Below are 24,798 nucleotides of genomic sequence, written 5' to 3'. Positions count from 1 at the left end.
TTTTCATTTCTCTAAGTCCTTTTGAAGACTCCACTATATCATCTGTTTTTTCTCACCTTGGTTATTATTTTCTTTACCATCCTCAGTGTGGGGAACCTGTCTGTAATAGCTGTTTGAATGCATCATTATCTGCTTAAGCTTACTTCTGGGACTTCCAGTTTTGATTGATTTTTCTCCTGAATGGCTAATATTTTCCTGCTTATTTTTGTGAAAAGTGATTTTTTTTCTGAAAACCTATCTTAGACTTCAGGATTTTGATTGCTAGGGACTGTTTTAGTATTTAAATAGTGTTGGATTTTTCTTTCACACATGTAGTTAAGAATTGGAATCAATTAGAGGCTTTTTAGGCTTACTTTTAACTTTGTAGAACAAGTTCAGAGCTATATTTAAAGTAGGGCTAGTTAAGCCCAGAAACAAGGTGATATCCTTTGGAGATTCTATTGGATGTTTCAATACTTACAAAGTTTTTTCAACTCTAGTTTGTGGAACTTCTTTTCTTGACTTGCTTTCAGGGAGTGATAGTGAATTTTTTCCCACAGTTTTTGAGTTTCCTCTTCTTTATGTAGAGATGGGTGCTTAGTGAAAGGTGTGAGCAATCTCCTCTGCAGATCTCCAAAGATGCTCATTCACCATTAACCTACCTCTCCCGGTAACTTCCTCTTTCCTGGCATAATACCTTGCAATTTCTGGATGCCATGACCTTCCAGAACTCTGATCTTTGTCTATTCAACTCAGCAAGAATGCAAAGCTATGCTTAGATTTTTCCTTTCCTGAACTGTGGCTTAGACATTGCCTTCAGATGTTGAGCAGGTATGATTTTAGGGCTCACATTGTTATTTTCCTTTTCTTAGAGATCCCAGTCCTTCACTGCCTTTTGTTTAGTTTCTGGGATCCATTATTTCTTAAAATGTGTCCAATTTTCTATTTGTTTAATACAGAAAAAAATACTGTATTACTCCATCTCCTCAGCTGTATTACTTGTCTTATTTTTTATTTCTTTCTTTGTAATTTCCTTTTGTTTGTTAGTCATTTCCTAGATCTTTGAGTAGGAAATTTCATTCACTTCAAATGTGCTACATGTATCTAGTGGATAGAGGTCAGGAATGCTGCAAATCCTCCTAGGTTACACAGGGCCATTCTCCATAACAGAGAATTTTGCAGCCCCAAATATTGATCATGCTAAGTTTGAGAAAATAACATTAGTACTGATTTTGAAATATTAATCACATTCCATCAGTTATTTTTTGTTCTTCTCCAGAGGCTCTGATTATAATGTACACTGTTTCTTCTGTGCCTGTTTTCTGCTTCAACCATTTCCTGACACATTTAACTAATTCTTTATTTCATTTTCATCCTGTTGGATCCTTTCTTATCTTTCTTCAACTTCTGTTAAGTTTTTTTTTAGAGAGAGAGAGAGAGAATTTTAATATTTATTTTTTAGTTTTCAGCAGACACAACATCTTTGTGAGTGTGCTACTGCTTGAGCCACATCCCCAGCCACATGTTGTTAAGTTTTTAATCTAATCGCTTTTCTCTTGTATCATGTAATAATTATTTTCTAAGATGACTTTTTTTCCTTATATTTTTTACTTGACCATTTTATTTTTATTCAATTTTGAGTTTCTCTATGAAGGCAGACTTTTATAGCCTCAAATGTTTATTTGAAAATATGTGATTCAATTTGTATTATTGTATTATAATACTGCCTTTGTTTTACAGGTAGTCTGGGGAGTAATTTTCTTCACCAAAATCTTTTAATTCTTGTTTTTTTGTTGTTGTTTCTTTGTGTTTGCTTTGAATAGATTTATTGCATTTTCTTCTATTTGCTTTATAGAGATGGTATAGTTTACAGTATTCTTAATGCAATAGTGCCCTCTTCTGTCAGTGTAGCAAAAACAGAATTTCTTTAATAAACTTTTTTTTCCTTTGTTGGTATTTACTGGAGGGTTTGCATAATCTCAAGTTATTTTATTTTGTTTTCTCTTTCAGGATAGTTAATATTGTGTTTTTCCATCACAACCCAACCTCCAAAGAGCCACAGTCTTTGCTGTTGTCTTTATCTTCCTTGTGTATAGTCAATTCCTTTCAATGCCTTTCACCTCAGATCATGTTCTTTTAACCTCTTCCTGCAGACTTTGTCGATGTATCGTTCTCTCAGTGGGTTTTAAGTCTATCCTAGACTGAAAGTTCTCCTTTATCTTCCATTTAATTTTTCCAAAACTGTTCTTGTTTTCCACAAAAGGTTCCTGTTGAGAGCTTAAGACCTGATTCGTTAGGATTTTGTGTTTTCTTTTTTTTACTTGTGGTAATTTGAAGTTTACAATTTTCTTTCTTCTATTTATGATAAAGATATTTTGTTATGCCTTGCTTTCAAGGCTATTTAAGGGGCCCAGTTCTGTGCAGATAAAATTATATTTGTATCCCTCAAAGGTATATTTTTTATTTTTCTTCATCGGTCATGGCAAATATTTATTGAATTATTTTTTCAAAAAAACAACTATGACATTGGTGATATATATGTTTGTCATTCCTTTATTTTTTCTTCCATCTATTTTTTTTAAATTGATTTTTCCAAGTTCTTCAATATTTATTTATTTTTTTTTTTAGTTTTTCGGCGGACACAACATCTTTGTTTGTATGTGGTGCTGAGGATCAAACCCGGGCCGCACGCATGCCAGGCGAGAGCGCTACGGCTTGAGCCACATCCCCAGCCCCATTTAATATATTTGAATTCTAAATTTTATTATAGTTGCATTTCAAACATTTTACTATAACATTTTTATTATCATTCTGATCAAAATATTTTTTTCCTTTATGTTTTTTTGGCTCATAACCCATTCATAAATATATTTTAGCATTTTCAGATATAAATATGCAAGGGTTCAGCCGTAATTGTCTTGTGATCTAAGAACATACTCTATATAATTTAAAATATGTGCAATTTGTGGTGACTTGTTTTATGACACAGTACATGGTACTTTTTAATATATATTTCCTGCAAAAATGGTATGTTTATATGCCTTTTCCCATAATTTTTGCAGGTTTTATTTGCCACCTTTATGTAAACTTTAGTTTCTAGTAAACAGTACATATGTGTGTTTTTTCAATTCATTATTACTATTTGTCTTCTAACTAGAACATTTAAAAACTCACACTTAAAATTGTTTTTTAAACATTTTTTTAGTTGTAGATGGAAACAATACCTTTATTTTATTTGTTTTTATTTTTATGTGGTGCAGGGAATCAAACCCAGTGCCTCACGCATGCTAGGCAAGCGCTCTACCATTGAGCCACAACCCAGGCCCCTTAAAATTATTTTTTAATTAATTTTATTTTTAAATAAATGACAGTAGAATGCATTACAATTCCTATTACCCATATAGAGCACAATTTTTCATATCTCTGTTTGTATATAAAGTATGTTCACACTAATTCATGTCTTCATACATGTGCTTTGGATAATGACGTTCCATCACATTCCACCATCCTGCTAACCCCCTGCACCCTACCTTTCCCTCCCACCCCTCTGCCCTATCTAGAGTTTGTTTATTCCTCACATGCTCCCCCTCCATACCCCACTATGAGTCAGACTCCTTATATCAGAGAAAACATTCAGCATTTGTTTTTTTTTTGGGGGGGGGATTGGATAACTTCACTCCAACTCCATCCATTTACCTGAAAATGCCATGATTTTATTCTCTTTTAACGATGAGTAATATTCTATTATGTATATATGCCACATTTTCTTTATCCATTCATCTACTGAAGGGCATCTAGATTGGTTCCACAACTTAAAATTATTTTGCTGATTACGCCCGAGTTTAAAACCACTACTTAATATTTTTTACCATGTCTACCTCTTTTTTCTTTAGCCTCAATTTTCCATTAATTTTGTTAGTGTTGTATATCGTTTTTCTACTAATTTGGTTTTTATCTTACAAATAATAATACAAATACTTATATTTTCAATGACTAACAATATTAATACTTTTACCCTTGACCCCCAAAATGTGAAGAATCTTTTACACTGAATGTCACTGATCTTTCCCTAAACACATACCAAATTATTCTCATATTTTAATTCTAGCTATGCATGTAATTAAACCCTATAAGGCTTTACTCTTCTTTGAGTAAAGCCTTATAGGGTTTAATTTTTTTTACATTCCATTCCTCCCTATGTGTCTGACCAACTGTATCTTTTTTCTGTTGATGGATGAATAGCTCAACATTTTCTTTAGTTTTTGCCTACTTTTGAGTAAACTCTGATTTTATTTATCTAAAGTGTCTCCTTTATAAAAATAATTTTTAAAAGTGTCTCGTTTAATCTTCATTTTTGAAATATATTTCAGTGGGAATAGAATTCCAAATGACAGAATATTAGAGTTCTTTTGGTATGTTACTCCTAAGTTTTTTTCTAAAAATATTGCTTTATAAAAGTAATAGTATTTTGGAATCCACAATATGAATTATTCTTATTCAAATAAATATCAGTGTTGTATCAACAAAATCATTGCTGTATTTTAATGATTCAAAATAATCACAACTTTCTTACCAGCTTATTTGGAGAGGGGGGTTACCTAATGTATTGAGTCACATGCAGAAATTATTGAAATGCTATGTTTGAAGTATACATGGTAAAATATAAAGTCTGTTTGATTTTGATCCTAATAAAAAATAATCACCCTTTATTAATACAATATTATAATGACTGAATGCTATCCCTGACACAAAGGAAAACATTTATTGCTATTTAGTGATAGTGATTATGACGTTGTACCTACTTTATTTTTTAAAATAAATGTTTCTAAAAAAACTATTTGTTAGCCATAAATAGACAAATCATATAAAAAACCTTCATCATAAAAATTAAAATAGTTCACACTTCATTTATAGGAAAACCAGGGTAATTTTTAATACTTTGATAATCAATCAATACCAATGGAGAGAGCCTTAATGGCTATTTCATAAAAACAATTTAATACTAAAAGTATTGATGAAATGTTGCTTAATCAGCAAAGGGCAAATATACTCAAACACCAGTAATTATGTATGTTTTCTATGTTTAAACAAATGCTTAATGACTGTAGCTGTGATATTACCAATATGACATGCAAGGTATCATTTTGCACTATAGTAGCCCATGTATTTTGCTTATGTCCTAAGAGATATTTTACACACTACCCCTTTATTTTGAAATGTAATTTAAGTATAGTCATTTCCAAATTCCCTCGAAATATTTGTGATTTTTTTCTGAATTTTTCCTGATTAGGTAGATAAATGTTGCAAACATCTTAAGCTTTATGTTTTTAAGCAGTATATTTGAAACTCATTTAGTAATTGCTGGCAAAAAATACCAGCGAAGATACAATCAATGCAAAATATCACTGTTGAGATTATTTTACTCTGTAATCTATCCAATTTGTTCTTCTTTATCATGGAGGCAATTACTTCAGAAATTGTGCTTAATTCTTCTCTAGTGGTAGCAGAAATTTATGCATTGTGGGTCATATTCTTTTTTATTATCATGTTGGTATATTATATGATTGACATTATGGTATAATTTTCATTGGGATATGAATTTTTCTAATATACTATCTCTTCCACTTAGAGTCCTATAAGCTTCCATATTTTATGCATCTTCAGTTTTTTTGGAGTGTTTTGGATTCTAGGTCCACAGAATAACAATCTATATAATTTTCTGAAATTATATTCTTTTTTCTAGTATCTATTATCTTGCTTCTATTATTATCCTCTATTTGTTCTTAGAATCTGATGCAATGGAATTCTTTCTTCTAATTGAGATGTTTTTAAGTACTTCTGACAGGACTAATGACACTGAAGCAGAACTATATTTATGCCCTAATAGAATGCTAGTAAAACCTAGTGTCAGATTCTTCAATACCAATAGTATAATGTAAGCCTCAATTTCCTAAATTTCAACCGAACAAAAGATACTACTGATGTTCAGATTTCAATTAAAGCAATTACTTAAAAAATATGCAAAGGGAGGAAGAGCAGGAAGAAAAGATTAACATTAAACAGATACATGAGGTGGGAGGAAAAGGGAGAGAAAAGGGAAATTGCATGGTAATGGAGGGAGATCCTCATTGTTATACAAAATTACATATAAGAGGTTGTGAGGGGAATGGGAAAATAAACAAGGAGAGAAATGAATTACAGTAGATGGGGTAGAGAGAGAAGATGGGAGGGGAGGGGAGGGGAGATAGTAGAGGATAGGAAAGGTAGCAGAATACAACAGTTACTAATAGGGCATTATGTAAAAATGTAGATGTGTAACCGACGTGATTCTGCAATCTGTATTTGGGGTAAAATTGGGAGTTCAAAACCCACTTGAATCAAATGTATGAAATATGATATGTCAAGAGCTTTGTAATGTTTTGAACAACCAATAAAAAAAAACAAAAAAAAATATGCAAAAAGGCAAACTTTCTGAAATTTTCTATTTCTTTCCATTCTCATGTTCTCCATGACTTGCGTCTGTTTTGAAACTTTTTCTGCCAATACCATTGGTGTTGGTTCTGCCACTGTCACAAATGTTATCATCACTGTTACCTTTGGCTTACTTGTGTGGAACCACACTCTGACCTCAATATACAGCAGAGAATGTGAAAGGGTGCTTCTGAGAGCCCCAGAAATAAATATAGATATAACAACTGTACCTTCACATGCCTCTTTTGCCCTATTCTATCTCACTTTTTTTGAGCTTCCCAATAAGCACATCTATTTTTTCTCATTCTATTGTTTATGTTTCTGACTTTTACTTCTCTATTTTCTACATTTTTGTGTATTGTATTATGACATTGTATAGTTTCTTCTGACTTATCTATCAGTTCTCTACTTTTCCTACTATGTTTCATTTATTATTGTACCCATCAACCAAGTTCTTCATTTATTGTGTTTTTCAGTTCTGGGACTATTCTCCCTACCTCCCACTTTGCTAATTTCATATTTGATAATTTACAGTTTCTTTGTGAAAATTGTGAGCTCAACTTTTTCTCCATGAGTATCATGTGATATATACATTTTTTTGTAATCAATGTGTTATCCCTTTATGTTTTCTCTAATTTCCATTGATTCTCACTTGTGATGAACTTATCCTTATTTTTTTTTTGCATTTTTATTTATTTATTTATCCTTATTTGTTTAGATACTATTAATTGCATGTCAAACATGATATTTTAAAAGTCATTCATAGAAATACTTTGAGATTTATTAAAATATTATCTTCTTCCAAAGAAGAATTTTATTTGCCTCTGCCTAGTTCCTGGGAATAATAGAAATCTGGGATCACCTTCATTTTAGTTCAAGACTTAAGTTTTCTCATTTACCTTGACTTAGCCATGGTACAGTATTCAAGGGATTTATACTATTGATCTTTCCTTATTTCTACACCTCAGAATTACAAGTAATCAGCCAAAAGTAATGGGTGATCTATATAGATTAGCTTCAACTTATGATCCTATGATATTAACAAAAATTTGAATCAAAATTTCAGTTACTTATTTGGGAACAATATATTCCTGCAAGGCCAAAGTGACCCTAAGTGCCAGGCTTAAATTTTAGAATTTTATGCTCTTGTTGGGAAATTGAAATTTCCCTCCAACAATAACAATTTTATCTCTACCTTACGACCTCTTACTTAAAAAAATAAGTATTAATCTAATTGTTTTTGTCACTGGAGATTTTGACCCATGTTACTAAATTTCCACTACTGGAATAAAATATCTAGATTAATTTGTCATTAATAAAAACAAATTTACATAAATATTCTAGTAAAGATTCCCATTAGAAGCACTAGTTTAGAATTCTAATCCTAAAATAACTAGACAGGGCTTGGAACTTTGCCATGAATTTGTAGCTTAAATGGAAAAAAAAAAGGGCACCAATATCTTCACTTTTTTATATTCACTTTTCTCTCATAGAAATTACCTATAGAAGTAATGAATCCTTTGATGAGTTTAAAGATGGAATAAGTGAAACTAACAAATACAAAATTTAATTTTCTTTCCAATCACATTCTGTATTTGTTATGAATTCATAACATCCCCAAACAGGCTGAATTACCCTGATTTCTGATTTCATGATTTTTTTAATAAAAGAAAATTGCATAGGATGAGGAAAAACATAAAGACTTTCCATGATATCTTGAGTAGAGGAAACATTTACAGCATATACTTTAAATGTCTTTGTTTTCCATTCTCTCACAATACTACCTTATTTAGAAGCATGAATTGAGTCAGGGTTGGTGTTCAAATGATATACTGTGAGAGGGTACAGTCTATCAGATAGTGCTTGTTAGCCTTTTCATAGTCATCACTCACTGCTACTTGGGTTATGTACACTCTCCAGTAGAGGGAGTTTGGGTTGGGAACAACCAGCATCTACTCCCTCATCCCTTCCCTATAATATTGTAGGTATGTCAGAATATAAGCAAAAAAAATGCAAGAACTGAGCAGGTCTAAACAGTGTCAGGCATATAAGAAGTATTTTATAAATAGTAGTCATTTTCTGAGAAATAAAATACCAAGTACACATAATAAAATATACTAATAAGAAATATTGTATTACCCCACATAGTAAGACAGTCTTACTGTACATGTTGCATCCTCATCAAATGTGTAGGTGTGATTTATTGAGCATCCTTCATGAAGAGGTTGTAAAGGAGTAACTTTTAGTGGGCTTGTCCAACCTGAAAACCAAAATTCCTGTACTTTGGTTAAAAGCATAATGAAGAAATTTCTTTTCTAATAGCACTACTTCCTATTAGAGACCTAAGTTTTATGGTGATAATTGATTTGTAATGGATTATATAATATCTTTTCTGGATCTCTCAGGAGTGAAGGCAGAATAATTCTGGAACTTGTAAGTTAGTATAATTATAATATTGGAGACTTATTTAGTATTTTTGATTTATTATTGGAAGAGATCTGTTGGGTACCACAAATCTGTACATGTGGACATTCTGGGGATGATTATAACATAAAATGAGTGTGATTACTAAGCACCTAATTTAGCTAATGCTAGATTATCAAAGTCCCAAGAGACTACCAACATAAAATATTTCATCAAAATATAAAATCAGTCTTCAAAAAGTACTTATTGTACCCAAAGTGGAAGGTCATGGATGTATAAAGATGAAAAAAAAAAGTTTCTGACTTTGAGGTACCCAAGAGCAAATGAAATATTCAGACATGGTAGTAGAGACTTTCTTGAAGATGACACCTGGTCTTATCTTGAAAATTAAGTAGGACCTAATTTGAAAAATGCATATTATATATTATATAGGCAGGCAAATAACATTTGCAATGATAGGTCTATCCTGTGACAGTATCACAGCATTAAGGAATTACAAAATGCTAGTTATAGGTAGATCATGAAGTGGTATACAGGGAATGGTGGAAGATAATCAATAGAAATAAGACAGAAATCAGCAGAGGAAAGCTTTGAACTTAACCCGTAGATGAAGTGCCCTTGGAGGTTGTTAGAGTGATTGATAACTCTGGGAAATTACTCTGGTTTGCATAGGAGACTATTCTAGGAAAAAAATAATGGTAGTATTTCTGGTATTTCCATAGCAATTATTTCTCCAACCCCATGGGATAAAAGAGGCTTCTGACTTTGTCCTCTACTTTAGAGCTTTGCTGCATGAATTTGGGAGCTAGGTGGACAGTACAAAGATGGGAAAGAATGGGAGAGAGAAATAGCAAGAGATGGCTGTGACAGCACAGAAGCTCAGTGTCCAGTTGTGGATACCTACTCTGGTGGAGCTCAATAACAGACTAATTGATCATGGGTCCAAATAATAGATGTTCTTTCTTGCCTACGTGCCAGAGTAGTCTACATGAGTTAATGAAGGAAAATGAAATTCACCTTATGATTGGCATACAGCAAGCAAAATAAATACACATCTCTCAGCTTCCCTTCAGAAGGAAAGAATTGATAAAATTTCTGACCAGGATGATAAGTATAGGTTTTCTTTTTTAAAAGGCCAGTTATTAAGGAACCAAAGAGGTGCCTGCCTTGTTTAATACACAAACAGCTACAAAGAGAGCTAAGGAAAATGAAGAATCAGGCAAGATCCTATAGGTTAGTAACTCTTTTGAGCTTCATTTTCCTCACCTCTAATGACTACCATCAAACATGAAAACTACAATTAAAGAATATAATGGAATGGGCAAAATTTCTAGTTCTTTGGGTATCTCCAGAAAAGTCAAGTGTTGAATCAACTCTTTCTATAATATATGACTCTGGATCATATATCACTTTAATAATAATTATGACCTGGTCAATATTTGACTAGGATATCAAGATAGAATATGCACAGGACATTGGCAAGGAAAAGATGGGGAACAAGTGTATGATGATGAATGGTTTGTGGATTTGGAAGGGCCAATAAGAGAGATTAGAATGTCATAAGGGCCTAATATATCATTCCTGACTTTGAAGGCTACATAAGGAGGATGTGGGTGACCTCCAGAGGCTAAGAGAGTACCCTGGCTGACACTGAACAAGGAAGAAGACCCTTCAGATGCAAGGAACTGTAGGCTAAAACAATCTGAATGATATTGAAAGCAGATTTTAGGTAAGAGTCAAGATAACACCTTGAATGGTTAGATCCTAAACAGAAGACTCAATTGAGGTTACACAAATTTCTGTTCCACAATATTTTCATATAATTAATGGGTATTGTTTTAAGCAGCTAATTTGTTTGCAACAATATGTTAGAGGAAACTAATACAGATGCAGTGGTGAGTGGCCAAGGCAAAGGGAAAAAGGTAGTGATGAATCACATAATCATTTTGATTTTGAGAACCATATGCATAATTCTATCTATAACATATATAGGCAAATGAAACACTCTGCCATAAGATGCAGGATAGCTCTTTGTCATTCATCTTATTTTGAGTCATTTGAGCAACTGCTTTGAAAAATGCGGAAAGTAGGAAAATAAAAGAAAAATGTAATTTTTGTACAGAGGTGGAGAAGGAAACAGAATGAGGAATTATAGCTACCACTTCAGGATAATCAAATTTAGGTCAAAGTCCTTTTCTGATTCTGTCCTTTCTTCCATATGATTTAGCATCGACTGCTGAAAAATGAACCACCCAAAACCTACTAGCTTAAAGAAATCATTTATTATCTTCTAGTATAGTGTCATATAAGAGATCCCTTAACTTGTTTTACTCTGGGAAAAAGGAAGTTGGTTCCCATTTCCAGCACTCAAATCTTTTCCAAGGGTGCTCCCCAGAAAACTGACTTCTTTTGCATCAATCTGGGAGTCCTAAAAGAATTGGCACTATGAGAGACCCAGGAGAGTAAAAATATGGCAGTTTGGGCTAGTAAATCCTAGATTCTTTGCTTAATTAGTACAAAGTGAGCAGTGAAAAATCCCCGAGAAGAGAGTCAATTTATCCAGGTGTCCAGTGTTCCACCTTCTTTAGGGTTGTCCAAAGAAATACCATCTATCTTATCATTCTGGAGCTATGTGGTGCTGGCATAGTCTAGACACTTGGAGAATACAGAGACAATGAATTAGGCTGGTAGCTTATCATAGATCTACATCTAGAAGTAGTACCACAGATCCAGAGTCATAAATTATAGAAAGAGTTGATTCAACACTTGACTTCTCTGGAGATACCTAAAGAACCAGAATATCTCTGAAGCTCTAATAGGTTTGGTAAAGTCCAGCTGTCTGTGGTAGAATAAGATGGAATTCTGAGTATTAGAAACCATAGCTCACCCCGTTTGGCATAGAGCAAGCATCATAAATTATCATCTTTCAGTTTCCCTTGAAAGGGAAACAACTGGTAGAAACTCTGATCAGGATGATGAGTGGAGGTCTTTGTTAACAAAGCCAGTTCTCAAAGACTAGAAGAGGTGCCTGCTTTGTCTTAGCTACAAAGAGACTCAAGGAACATGAAGAATCAGGCAAAGATCCTCCACACAAAGGAAGAAGTTAAATCTTCAGAGAATAATACTAACAAAGTGGAGTTATGTGTTTATATGACAAAAGTTCAAAATAACTATCATAAAGTTTCTCAGCACACCAAGACAGACTGGTAGACCAATAGTGCAGAATAGAGGACACAGAGACTAACCCACAAAATTACAATTATCCTATATTAGACAAAGGTGGCAAAAACATACATTGGAGAAAAGAGAGCATCTTCAACAAATGATGCTGGGAAAACTGGAAATCCATATGCAATAAAATGAAATTAAACCCCTCTCACCATGCACAACTAAAAGTGGATCAAGGACCTAGGAATTAAACCAGAGACTGTGCATCTTACAGAAGAAAAAGTAGGCCCTAAACTTCATCGTATCGGATTAGGCCCCAACTTCCTTAGTAAGACTCCTATAGTGCAAGAATTAAAATCAAGAATCAAGAAATGGGATGGATTCAAATTAAAAATTTTCTTCTCAGCCAAAAAAAATCTATGAGGTGAATAGACAGCCTACATTTTGGGAGCAAATTTTTACCCCTCACACATCAAATACAGCACTAATCTCTAGGGTATATAAAAACTCAAAAATATACACACCAAAAAACCAAGTAACTCAATCAATAAATGGGCCAAGGACCTGAACAGACACTTCTCAGAAAAGGATATACAATCAATCAACAAATATATGAAAAAATGTTCATCATCTCTAGCAATTAGAGAAATGCAAATCAAAACTACTATAAGATTTCATCTCACTCCTGCCAGAATGGTAGCTATTACGAATACAAACAACAATAAATGTTGATGAGGATGTGGAGGAAAAGGTACACTCATACATTGCTGGTGGGACTGCAAATTGGTGCGGCCAATATGGAAAGCAGTATGGAGATTCATTTGAAAACTGGGAATGGAACCACCATTTGACCCAGCTATCTCTCTTCTCTATATCCAAAGGACTTAAAAACAGGATACTATAGGGACACAGCCACATCAACGTTTATAAGCAGCACAATTCACAATACCTAAACTGTGGAACCAACCTAGATGCCCTTCAGCAGATGAATGGATAAAAAATGTGACATATATACACGATAGAATATTACTTAGCAATAAAAGAGAATAAAATCATGGCATTTGCAGGTAAATGGATGGAGTTGGAGAAGATAATGCTAAGTGAAGTAAGTCAATCCCCCCCAAAACACAAATGCTGAATGTTTTCTCTGATATAAGAAGACTGATTCATAGTGGGTTAGGGAGAGGGAGCATGGGAAGAATAGATGAACTCTAGACAGGGCAGAGGGGTGGGAGGGGAAGGGAGGAGGCAGGGAGTTAGAAATGATTGTGGAATGTGATGGACATCATTATCCAAAGTACATGTATTAAGATACAAATTGGTGTGAATATACTTTTTATAGGAGAGATATGAAGAGTTGTGCTCTATATGTGTAATATGAATTATAATACATTCTGCTGTCATTTATATATATATATATATACACACACACACACAAATAAATAAAGTGCTCAGCAGGATCAAGAGAATCAGAACTAAAAGAAAAATATACAGCATTACAGTACTAGTAGGATATATCAATATACCACTTACAATAATTGATGTAACCTCCAAACAGAAGATCAATAAAGAAGCAGAGGATTTAAGTAACACATAGAACAAATGTGCCTAAGAGACATATAAAAAACATTCCACACAACAGCAGCAGAAAATACACCCTTACTAAAGAAACAAAAAAATAATTTTCCAGGATATTTCATGTTAGTTCACAAAATCAGTGTTAACACATTTAAGACTTAAATGATGCCACAATCCTTTACTGACCACAATGGAAATAAACTAGGAATCAATAATAAATAAAATGGGAAAATTCAGAAACATGTGGAAATTATACAATACACTATTAAACAAGAGTCTTCTTTGGATCAAAGAGGAAATCAGAAAGAAAATCAGGAAATACATGAAGCCAAATGAAAATGAAAACACATCACATCCAAATTTATGAAATGCAGCTAAATCAGAAGGGGGAAGTTCATAGTAATAAATACCTACATTAATACAGAAGGAAAATCTTTTAAAAGAAACTGAAATTTATACCTCAAAAGGAGTGAGATAAAGAGGAGTAAAATGATCCCATAGAAAAAGAAAATAACAAAAATTAGAGCATGTATTAAAAAATGAAAATGGAAACACAACAGAGAAAATCAATGAAACCAAAATTTTGTTCTTTGAAAAAAAATCATCAAAGTTGACAAACATTTAGCAAGATTGACAAAGTAAAAATGAAAAGAATCCAAAAACTAAACCCAGAAATGAAGGAGTCATTACAATTGGTTTTACAGAAACAAAAATGATTGTAAAAGAGTTCTGTGAATAATTGTGCACTAACAAACTGGGTTACCTAGATGAAATGGATGAAGGGCCTAGAGACATCCACGACTTACCCAAACTGAATCATGAAGAAACAGAAACTATGAACTATGAACTATGTAAAAAGACAGAATCAGTACTAAACAAAAAATAAATAAAAGCCTAGGAATAGATGGCTTCATTGGTGAATCCTACCAAACATTTAAAGAATTAGCACAAATCTTCCTTGTAACCTTTCAAAGAAATTGAAAAGGAATACATTTCAAATTCATTATGTAAGACCAACATTATATTAATATAAAAATCAGACAAAGACACTACAGGTAAAGAAAATTCCAAATATCTTTGATAAATGTTGATGCAAAAATCCTTCATGGAATACTATCAAACAATAGTTAACATCACATTAAAAGGATTATGCACCATGGTCAAGTAGGATTTAGTCCATAAATTCAAGGAACTGGAATTGTGCATTTTTAGTGGTAAAAAAAAATAATGCAGCCCAACAGAAAATGGTATGGTAGTTTCTAATAAGTTAAAAATAGAATGCCATATGATTCAGCATTTCTATTTCTGGGTTTTAAAGAGGATTGCCTCCCCCCAATTAAAACCAGGTGTCAAAAAGAAATTTGCCAAATCATAATCATAGCAGTATCATTTATTATAACCAAAAGGTAAAGCATCCCATTTATACATTGATGGGTGAATTGGTAAATAAAATGTAGTACATACATAAAATAGAATATTATGCAGCTTTGAGAAGGAAGGAATTTTTGACACATGCTACATCATGGATGAAACTTGAGGACGTTATACTAAACTAAATAAGTCAGTCACAAAAGATAAATACTGTATGATTTTACTTACACAATGAAACTAAAGTAGTCAAATCAACAATGCCAGAAAATACAATGGTGGCTGCCAGTGTTCATGGGTAGAGGGAATTACACAGTCATTCCTGAATGGATATAGAGTTTCAGTTTTGCAAGATGAAGCACGTTCTTGAGATCCATGGTAGTGATGTTTGCACATTGTGAATATACTTAATACCAATGAACTATATACTTCAAAATGGTAAGATGGTTGTTATGGAGCAATTTTTTGTGTCCCTTCAAATTCACATGTTGAAGTTGTAACCCCCAGGGTGATATTATTTGGAGTTGGGGCCTTTGGGAAGTAATTAGATTAAGATGAGGTAAAGAGGGTCAGACTACCACAATATAATTGGTTTCCTTTTAAGGATAAAAAACTAGATCTTTCTCTCTGATATCTGAGGACACAGGATAAAGGCAGCCTCTGTAAACCAGGTAGAGGACCTTCACCAAGAACTGAATCTATTTATTCCTTTAACTTTGATATCCCAGTCTCCCGAATTTTGAGAAATAAATGTCTGTTGATTTATCCACCCAATCTTTGGTATTTTGTTATAATACCTTGAGCTAAGATAATGGCTTAAAAAAGAAAAAAAGGCACATTTAAAGGTACAAATATTGCTATCAGGAGGCAAATGGGAGGAAAATCAAGGAGGTGATAATAGATCACCTCTATTTTCTCTGTGGTAGGAAAGACTGAGCTATCTGCTACAATGATAGGCAACGTCTAAAACAGCCTTTGAATACAATTAGAATAAGTTTAGAACAGTTGATTAGAGTGAATAAGAGTCAAACTAGAACAGAAAGGAAGTACTGAACCCAGTTACAGGTTTAGACAGGGTTGGCACAGGACAAGAAGTCAGAAATAAAAGTTTTTATGATCTTATTTTGGTATTTGTGAAAGTTAACTGAAAAGCATACTGGTATGTGATGTGATTAATTGTGAGATATTGCTTATCAGAAATTTAAATGTACCATTTAAAATTAATAATTATTTCTAGGATCTACAAAGTCATTTAAACTCTAAAACAAATATTGTAATCAATCCCCAAGTATTATTCTTTGAAACTGTTTATGGTTAATAATAATAATATTTACGATGGACTGAGTCCTTTACCAGGTTCTAGGAATTTTACTAGGAATTTTACTTGTCCTAATTCATTTAATTCTTACACTTTTATAAGTACTATTATCCTCAATTTTTGTAAGAAGTGAATAAAAATTATACTATCTGACCTTATGTTTCCTTTCTTACTTCAGATATTTTACATGAATTATATCAAATACTTCTTATACTATGAAGTATTATTATGTGAATTTTAATAAGGATATATGGGTATAAAGAGAATTGCAGGTGTAAAGAGTAGATAGCCATGATCCTAGAGCCTATTCTCTGAATTCCTATGGTACTGATTCAAACAGTAAAACACACAGACCAGATGAGCCAAAGACTTTTTAACAACACTTCAGTAATTTGGTAGCTTACCAAACTACTTCTTCAACTTAAACTTCTTGGAGTAATGTTTTAAGAGTCCACTCTGAGAAGAACTTACACAAATTGACAATATTTCCTTTAAAATTATACTAAACTGGAGTTTTCAGCTTACAAGGTAAATGCCATTCTTGAATTAAATGAGAAGAATGACTTTAGTTACCTTAGAATAAACATAGTATTATGCATTGAAATGTTTGCAAAGGTTGAGTTCAAGCTCCTTTCTTGATAGACTAGAAAAGAATCTGTAGTTCATAATCGGTAAGAATGTATTAGGTCGGTGAGATGAACTTGAACTATCGGTATTTCCCTCATTGCCAATACGTAAACATTTTTAGCACCTAAGACAGTATTTGTCATTTGTAGATATAAGTACATTTGATTCTCAGTAATACAATATTTCCATAGAGGGTATTTCCAATGGAATATAGAATGATTCTTAAGATAGGTTGTTGTAATTTTTATACTTTTTATAGAAAAATTCTATAACTCAGAAATTTCTGTGAGTCTAAATGCTAAAACCACAATGAGTATAAATTAAAATCAAAACTCTCATGCTTAAATCTCTTAAAATTCTCCTTCTGGCCTAACAGTCTCTGGATGGTAGGGCTGAGGAGTTATCTTGTGGGGATTTTCATTTTGATTACTTTTCCTTTATTCCTATCCTCTCCTGGTTTCTTGTATGGCCTTTCTCCAGGAAGAAAGGGCAAAAACCACGAATCCCTACCATACTAACACATGGTAGCTTCCAGTCTGGTTGGTGCTGAAACAAAACCATGGCAAGGTATTGCCATCTTTGACATTGGAGCAATTCAAGCACTTCCTGCTATGTCATTTGGCCTTTTCCTTTTCACATACTCAAAGCTTTTTTTTTCCTCCCTGTCTATCAGACATATTTTAATACAGGAAAAAGTCCCTGAGGGTTTCCTTTGGAGCTAATTCTCGCCAAACTTCTGGGCCCAGGCCTGTGATTATATAGTGGAACTCTTACAGAGAAACCACGTGGCACATATCAGTAAGAGGTCATGAATCCTGGTTCTGGTCCTGTAAAGCTATTTATGCAGGGGATGCTTCTCTTCATCTCTGTTCTTACTATACCCCCAAATTAACTTTCACATTTGTTCCCACTTAATTTGAGCTCCTGTGACCTGTTTAACAACCATCAGTAAATTATTGTTTTCAAGTGAGAGACTTATATAACGAGGCTTGCTACACAATTACCAATGTAGTACATAAATTCCTTTGTGGTAAAATAATATCTATATATCTAAAATAAATGATCGTTATACCTTTTTTCCTGACTTAAACTTAATAAATATTTTTTCTTTTCAAATTAAATTTTATTTTGCAAATAGATTTATATTTATCATTCTATAATTAAAAAAAAATACATAATTTGGGCTGGATCTGTAGCTCAACAGTAGAGTGCCCGCCTCACATGTGTGAGGCACTGGGTTCGATCCTCAGTACCACATAAAAATAAAGATATTGTGTCCAACTACAATTAAATATATATATATATATATATATACATATATATATATATATATAATTTAAAAATGCCCTATTCAGGTATCATTTTGTCAATTTGACTGCTAAAATCCTATATTTTATATCCATGTTTTTCTTTCTCACTGGAGTATTTAAGAGTTACAAAGTCCATATTACTTTATTTACCTCCAAGTTTTGCTCTGATGGAAATGTCTGGTACTTGCCTGGAATTCCACCTCCTACTCTGTTGCAGTTCTTCGAACAGAATTGTTTGCCTTTTTATTGTTGTTGGAAATTCAGGGTCTGGTCTAGGAATTCGATGTTGAGGTTTCACATCACTGAACTCTGCCAGGTTTGGTATAGTTCTGCCAATGTCAGGCTTTAAATCAGCATCACCACCAGGACTCACAAATCCTGAACAGGGATCAACTAAGGGCACATCATCTCGAAGTGGAAATAATGGATAATCTGGCCCATAAGGTGGAGGATAAGGATAGTGTACATGATAGTTTGGCAGGACAGAAGGGGGGTAAAGATGAAATTTAAGAAAGGCAGGATTACATTTCTTTTCAAATCTGCCATAGTCATGTCTGTCTTCAAATCCTTTCACAAAGGGCATATTCATTTTTCTTAAGAGATCAGAGTAGTGTGGGTAATCTTCATTCTCAACAGTTTTTCTTCCTGAAGAGATAGACCTATTAGGAATACTTATCTTTCCAGGTTTGCACCGAACCTCCATATCTATAGCCTTTCTTCTTTTATAAGGACAGAAAATTAAATTCTTCTGATGAATTTTTAACTAAAAAAATTCTTATATTTCCAGTAACTGAAGATTAGTGTTTATCTAGCATAAAACTTTTGATTCATCTTTCTAAATGTTGATAGAATAAGGCTTTATTTTCGGTAGAAAAATTTCTTTTTCCATAAAAATGAGGATAGGGAAGCAAAGCAGTAAAAGAACAAGACAGAAAAAAAGCAGAGCCCTTGGTGCTGGGCAACAGCTAGAACTCTAATACACTGAACTATTATGCACATCATAATGTAATTCTTAGGAAAACCTTGGTAGTAATGTGTCCATGATGCATTTTTCTCCAATACTCAGGACAACTATGTTCATTTATCTAAAAATTTGCATAAGTTGATATTGTATGGTTAAGTTAAGGAGTATAAAGCAGTTGGTTTAGTAAAAATGTATATTTTAAGAATAGATGTGACTAAAATGAAAGCGTTTTCCTGATACAAGTATCTTTATATTTGTGGTCTAAATAGGTGTTAAATTTAAATTTACTGCATGTAAGTACATGTTTACTGCAAGTAAACATGTATTATATTAAAGATAATTTAGTATGCCTAATTTTTAAGGAAGTAATCCCAATTATACTCAAAGTAAAGTCTCATCCTTTACATTTTAGATAATCCTTACTTCTCTAATGCTACTATGGTGTTCAAGAACAGCAATGAGGGTTTTAACACTAATTCTAGAAAATTACAACAAGGTATCAGTTTATTCATCCACATGAACAATAAAATCTTATTTAAATTCGAAATATAGCAGTTCACTTAAAATCTGCTTTGAACCACACAATTTAGTCTTGCAGGAAAACTGACTCCAAGGGAATTCCAAACATTATAACATGAGATAAAAGCTCATACCACACTTAGTAAAGCCAAAATTCAACTCAGGCAAAATTGTACAAGTCAGATATATGACATGTGTATCAGGTCAGTTTTAAGACAGCAAAAGGTTAAGGTTATCTGTGGTGTAATATAAAACCATTAAAATTTTAAGATATACTTCTCAACAGTAAAGGAGATTGAAATAACTGGTAAGGCTGCCAGGTTTGAAATATATGAGTATATTCAAAGTATATCTAGTGAGTTATTAGTCCACTCATATCACTCATTCCTTCTTATTACATAAAGGTGACAATACAATTGTTGTTAGGCAGTCTTTAGTTGCTCTTCATTCTTCAAGTATTTGCAGCAACTGCATGAGACATTTTTATCATAGCTCTGCTACTATCAGGTAAATCCTTCCAGAAGCAAAAAAGTAGAGGCATAATTCCATTTCAATTGCTCTAAAAATATATTCTTGTTATAAACAGACTCTTAGGCTGATAGGTGTTTTAGTAGGCTTTTCTAAATTTAGGTGATGCAAGATGATTTCCCAGGCTGAGTCCGAAAGTCAATTCCATCTATGGTCCTTTCTTCCATTTTTCCATCGAGCCGCATCTTGGCGTTAAAAGCATTACCTTTAGCTCCCCAAATTCACTACATTTTTCTTCCAGTATATTCCATATGTCAGTAATGTACGTGTTGCCAACAATGAGATCCAGGCAATCTCTGAGCACTGTAGGTGTATTAACTCATAAGTTTTGTGTGTTGATCAGAGTTGAACCCCAAACACTAAGACACAGCCTACATCCCATCTTGCAAAAAGGGGGTTCCCTCTGTCCATAATTGCTACTAAAAGGCCAAGACGCCGGGCTTGGGGGCTCCCGGATTCCTTGCCTAGATACAGAATCTTCGACAAGTCGCTTAAGCGCTGGAGGATTCCCTCAGCAGCGGAGCTGTCTGGAAGATTCAGTGGACGCTCAGCGCGGGGCAGCGGCAAGTGTTCCTTCCTCGCCTAGTGTCAAAAGTCAAGCGGACATACCAACACAACTCTAGCCTACCGCTCCGGCGGAAGTGGCGGCGAGTCCGTCCGGTCCGCCTTCCGGTCCACCGCCCGCCAATTTCCGGCGGCGGGTGAGCGCGCGTCGCGTAACGACCTTCTGCGTGGAGTCTAGGCAGGCTGCGGTGGCGTATTGATGGAGGCCTCGGCTTCTGGCCGGGCGTGGCGGACCTGGCGGCGGTCTCGGGCCTCGGGCTTCCCGCTCTCCCGAGCCGCCATCCTCCTCTTCTCCGCCTTTCTTGTGCGGGCGCCCCCGTCAGGTGAGGGTCGGCGGCGCTCGGTGGTCTAGCTCTGCTGGGTAACCGTGACTCCACCCTTGATTACGTTTTTCCTGTGTCACGTGCACCCGGTTTATAAAAACACTGTACTTAATTAATACCTGACCAAAAAAGTGTATTTTATGTAGAGGTCGTACAAAGTCCCTGTATTTGCAAAGAGGAGCGAATGACTGGGAAATCTTTAATCTTTTGAAGATAGAAGAGCACTCAAACACCAGGAGTCAAAAGTTTGAAATTTAAACTGAATTAATAAACTCCTAAATTAAACCCATGGTTCATTTACTGGCTTTATATTTCTTTGTGAGTTCCATAATGTATTGTCCTGAGCCAATGTATTCCATAGTATGTGTGCTGTGATTTTAAAATATCCGTGATACAGGATCTCCCTCTATTGGCTGGAGATATAAAATGCAGAATATGCTGAGATTTTTTTAAGTTTTGACATCTGAAGAGCTGACATGCTTTTCCATATTCTTACAAAATACATTTATGATATTTCAAAATAACATGATAGAAACAAGTGCTGAAAAAAGTTAAGAGTGTAATCGAACTGTTATTTAACTGGAAATATTTGGCTACTTTATTTTTGTTTATATATTCTAGACTTTCTTAAAAATAAAATCCAAGAATTGATGAATGAAAAGCACAAAAGAGGCTTTCTAAAATGCTAACACTTGTTCAAATAAAGGAGAATGAAAAAATAAGGTCTCCAAGAAAAATGTAGAAGGAATGTGGAAGTATGCATGGGATAGATGAGGTGGAGAAAAGAAAGAGTGAGTGAGTGGAGATTTACAAGATATGCTAAACTCCAGTCATCTGGAATCCAAAAATTGATCTATGAGAATATCCAGTGTCCTTTATTTGCAGGATTAAGATACTTTTGAAAGTGGTTCATGGTTTTGTACCTAATATGAAAGAAAGTGTTTTCATTTAAATATCTTCCTTGTCTTTTTTTTTTTTTTGACCCACTAATCAGACCAGACCAATGAGGGTATAAGAAGCAGAATAAGGAGTCAATATATTTATATGTGAACCATGAATACTAAAGGCCATGTATTTATATGGCATTTTATAATTTATACAAATTCCATTTAGTCCTACAGTAACTCTGTAAGGTGGAATTATTGTCCCAGTTCCAGATGAGAAAAGTTAGGCTCCTAAACTTTAAAGTGGCTTTCTTAAAACCAGTATGTGGTGGGATTTAAACTCAGATCTTCTGGCTTTTAATACCATTTTCTTTTATTTGTGCTTTACTTCTTTATTGTTAGAGAGTACTTGGGTATAGTGCTTTGTAATACTGTATTTTTATATTGATTTTCTCACTTGTTCTGTTCTCACCATTATCCCTTTCAAACGTGTTCATTCAAAAATGAGGGATATCAATATATTTCACAATTATTTAATAGTTGCCATGTACATGGTATAATGCTTTGTTTTATTTTTTGATAAGTTTATATAAACACTGATACTTCCATCAATTGAATGTATAACAAATAAAATTATATTTGTCCATAAACAACTATAATAAAATGTGGAATGAATGACATAACAGAGGTGGTAGTGATATCCTGATATCCTGACAAATACGAACAAACAGGAGTTTTGAAAGAGGTAGTATTTGTGATTTGGGTCTTGAGGGATAGGAGATTTGGAATTTAGAAACTAAAACATAGTGTTCTAAGTGAATGTGAAAAAAGCCAGAAATGAGATGTAATAGGGAGAAGGCACTAGGTAGATTAAACTCATTAGGGCACATGAAGGTGAGTAGAGTTGGAAAAGAGATATGAGATACAAGAGGAACTGGATTTATGAGCCTCACCTTTGTGTAAGATCAAGTGTACTTTAAAGTTTTGGAGTTTCCAGTGAGGAAATTTGTTAACCCTTTGCTTTCTTTTTGCCTTTCATAGTTGAATATTTGGTTCGATTTCCAAGAACTTTTCGCTTGACCCAAGAGTCAGTGAAAATAGTGGGATCATCACATTTTCCAGGTATTTATATATATATACTCACAATAATTTTAAAAAGTTAACATTTGTTTACATTTTTTATTTTTAGTTATACATGACATTAAGAATTTATTTTTGACATATCATACATACATGGAATATAACTTGCCATTTTTGTGATTTAAATTTTGTTAGTGTTTTCCAAAAGGCTAATGTTTTCTAGTTCTCCTGTCTTCTAAAGTTCATGTCCTTCTACAGAAATGGATTAAAGTTCTTTCCATATAGTTAGATTCTTCAAAGTTTAATTTTTATGCTATAATGACATAAGTATGCAAAGGATAATTCTAAAATTTAGCTGAAGTTGCCAATATTGTTTTTGCTTATTGTATAATACTAGCTATAATATTAAATATGGACAATTTAAACATGCTAAAACATTTTAAACGAGATTTTGGATTTACAAAATCTTATAAAAGTCACATGAGACACAGAAGCCACAACTTTGTTTTTGCATTTTTATCAGGGTATAAATTCATTTTCCATAAAATTGGTGTGTTGGCAATGTTAGATAACATCCCCACTATCTTAACATCGCATTTTCATCACTCTCAATAAAAACATAATACTCATTAGGTCATCACTTTCCAGCCCCTGGAAACAACAAATTGGCTTCCTGTTTGTGGAGATTTGCCAATTCCAGACATTAGTGGAATTATAATTGTAATTGTAGTAGCCTTTTGTGTCTGGGTTCATTCACTTAGTTTAAGGTCTTTGAGGCTTATCATGTTATACAATATGTAAGTACTTCCTTCCTTTTTGCAGTTGAATAATATTTTATTTCGTATAAATGTTTGTTTTCCTTTCTCTTAGGCATTTTCCTATGGGATTTGCTAGAAAACAGATGATCCTATTTTTAACATTTTGAAAAACTGCCAAACTAATTTTCAAAGAGCCTGAACTAGTTTACTTTCACCACTAGTAATGTTAGAGGGTTCAAACTTTCCAACATCCTCATCAATACTTGATACTATCCATCTTTTTTTTTGTTTACAGCTATCCTAATGTGTATAAAGTGGAATCTTGTGATTTTGATTTGTATTTCTCTAATAGCTAATGATTTTATGTTTATGGCCATGTGAATACCGTTTTGCAAAAATGGCTATTTAGATCTTTTTCCTGTTTTTAAAATATTTTTGGTTGTTGTTGAGTTATAGTGTTCTTTATATATTCTGAGTGTTGGACACATACCATACAAATGATTTACAAATATTTTCTCCAATTACATGGATTGTATTTTAACTTTATTAATGTATCTTTTGAAATTCACATTTTAAAGTTTGATAAAGTCTAATTTCTATTTTTTTCTGGTACTTCTGGTGTCATATTTAAGAAATTATCACCTAACCAGTTGTGATCATTAATGGAGCAATAATTTCCTTATATGTTTCTTCATATGAGTTTCATTGTTTTAGCTCTTTTATTTAGGTCTTTGATCCATTTTGAATTAATTTTTATGATGCAAGAGAGAGATCAAATTCCTTCTTTAGCATGTGGTTGTTACCTAATTGTTCTAGTACCATTTGTTGAAGATACTATTTTCTCTGTATTTAATTGTCTTGGTACCCTTCTTAAAAAATGATTAGCCACAGTTTGAGTTTTATTTATGAGCGCCATTGATGTATATTAATTTTTG

At 33.4% G+C, this 24,798-nt stretch overlaps 2 protein-coding genes across 4 annotated transcripts in view; one reads left to right on the top strand and one right to left on the bottom strand.

Moving 5' to 3' along the window:
* Positions 1-18,194: 18,194 nt before the first annotated feature.
* Positions 18,195-21,056, bottom strand: LOC125611547 (spermatogenesis-associated protein 48-like). The gene has a single exon (XM_048786596.1). The coding sequence runs from the start codon at positions 18,944-18,946 to the stop codon at positions 18,386-18,388; it is 561 nt and encodes a 186-aa protein (XP_048642553.1). The 5' UTR covers positions 18,947-21,056; the 3' UTR covers positions 18,195-18,385.
* The window catches only part of LOC107146251 (zona pellucida binding protein), a 98,297-nt gene continuing 94,442 nt past the window's right edge, over positions 20,944-24,798 (top strand). For all 3 annotated transcript variants that reach the window (XM_048786595.1, XM_048786594.1, XM_015490326.2), the window contains exons 1-2: positions 20,944-21,141; positions 23,067-23,147. In XM_048786595.1, the coding sequence (XP_048642552.1) occupies positions 21,018-21,141; positions 23,067-23,147 (205 nt within the window). In that variant the 5' untranslated portion in view covers positions 20,944-21,017. The remainder of the gene's footprint in view (positions 21,142-23,066; positions 23,148-24,798) is intronic.

The sequence above is a fragment of the Marmota marmota genome, unplaced genomic scaffold (assembly GCF_001458135.2).
Source record: "Marmota marmota marmota unplaced genomic scaffold, marMar, whole genome shotgun sequence".
Lineage (NCBI taxonomy): Eukaryota > Metazoa > Chordata > Mammalia > Rodentia > Sciuridae > Marmota > Marmota marmota.
This window is presented reverse-complemented; position numbering and strand designations above follow the sequence as displayed.

Bases quoted from the DNA above. Each gene is read 5' to 3' on its own strand.
- LOC125611547 (XM_048786596.1), bottom strand. From the start codon at position 18,946: ATGGAGGTTCGGTGCAAACCTGGAAAGATAAGTATTCCTAATAGGTCT.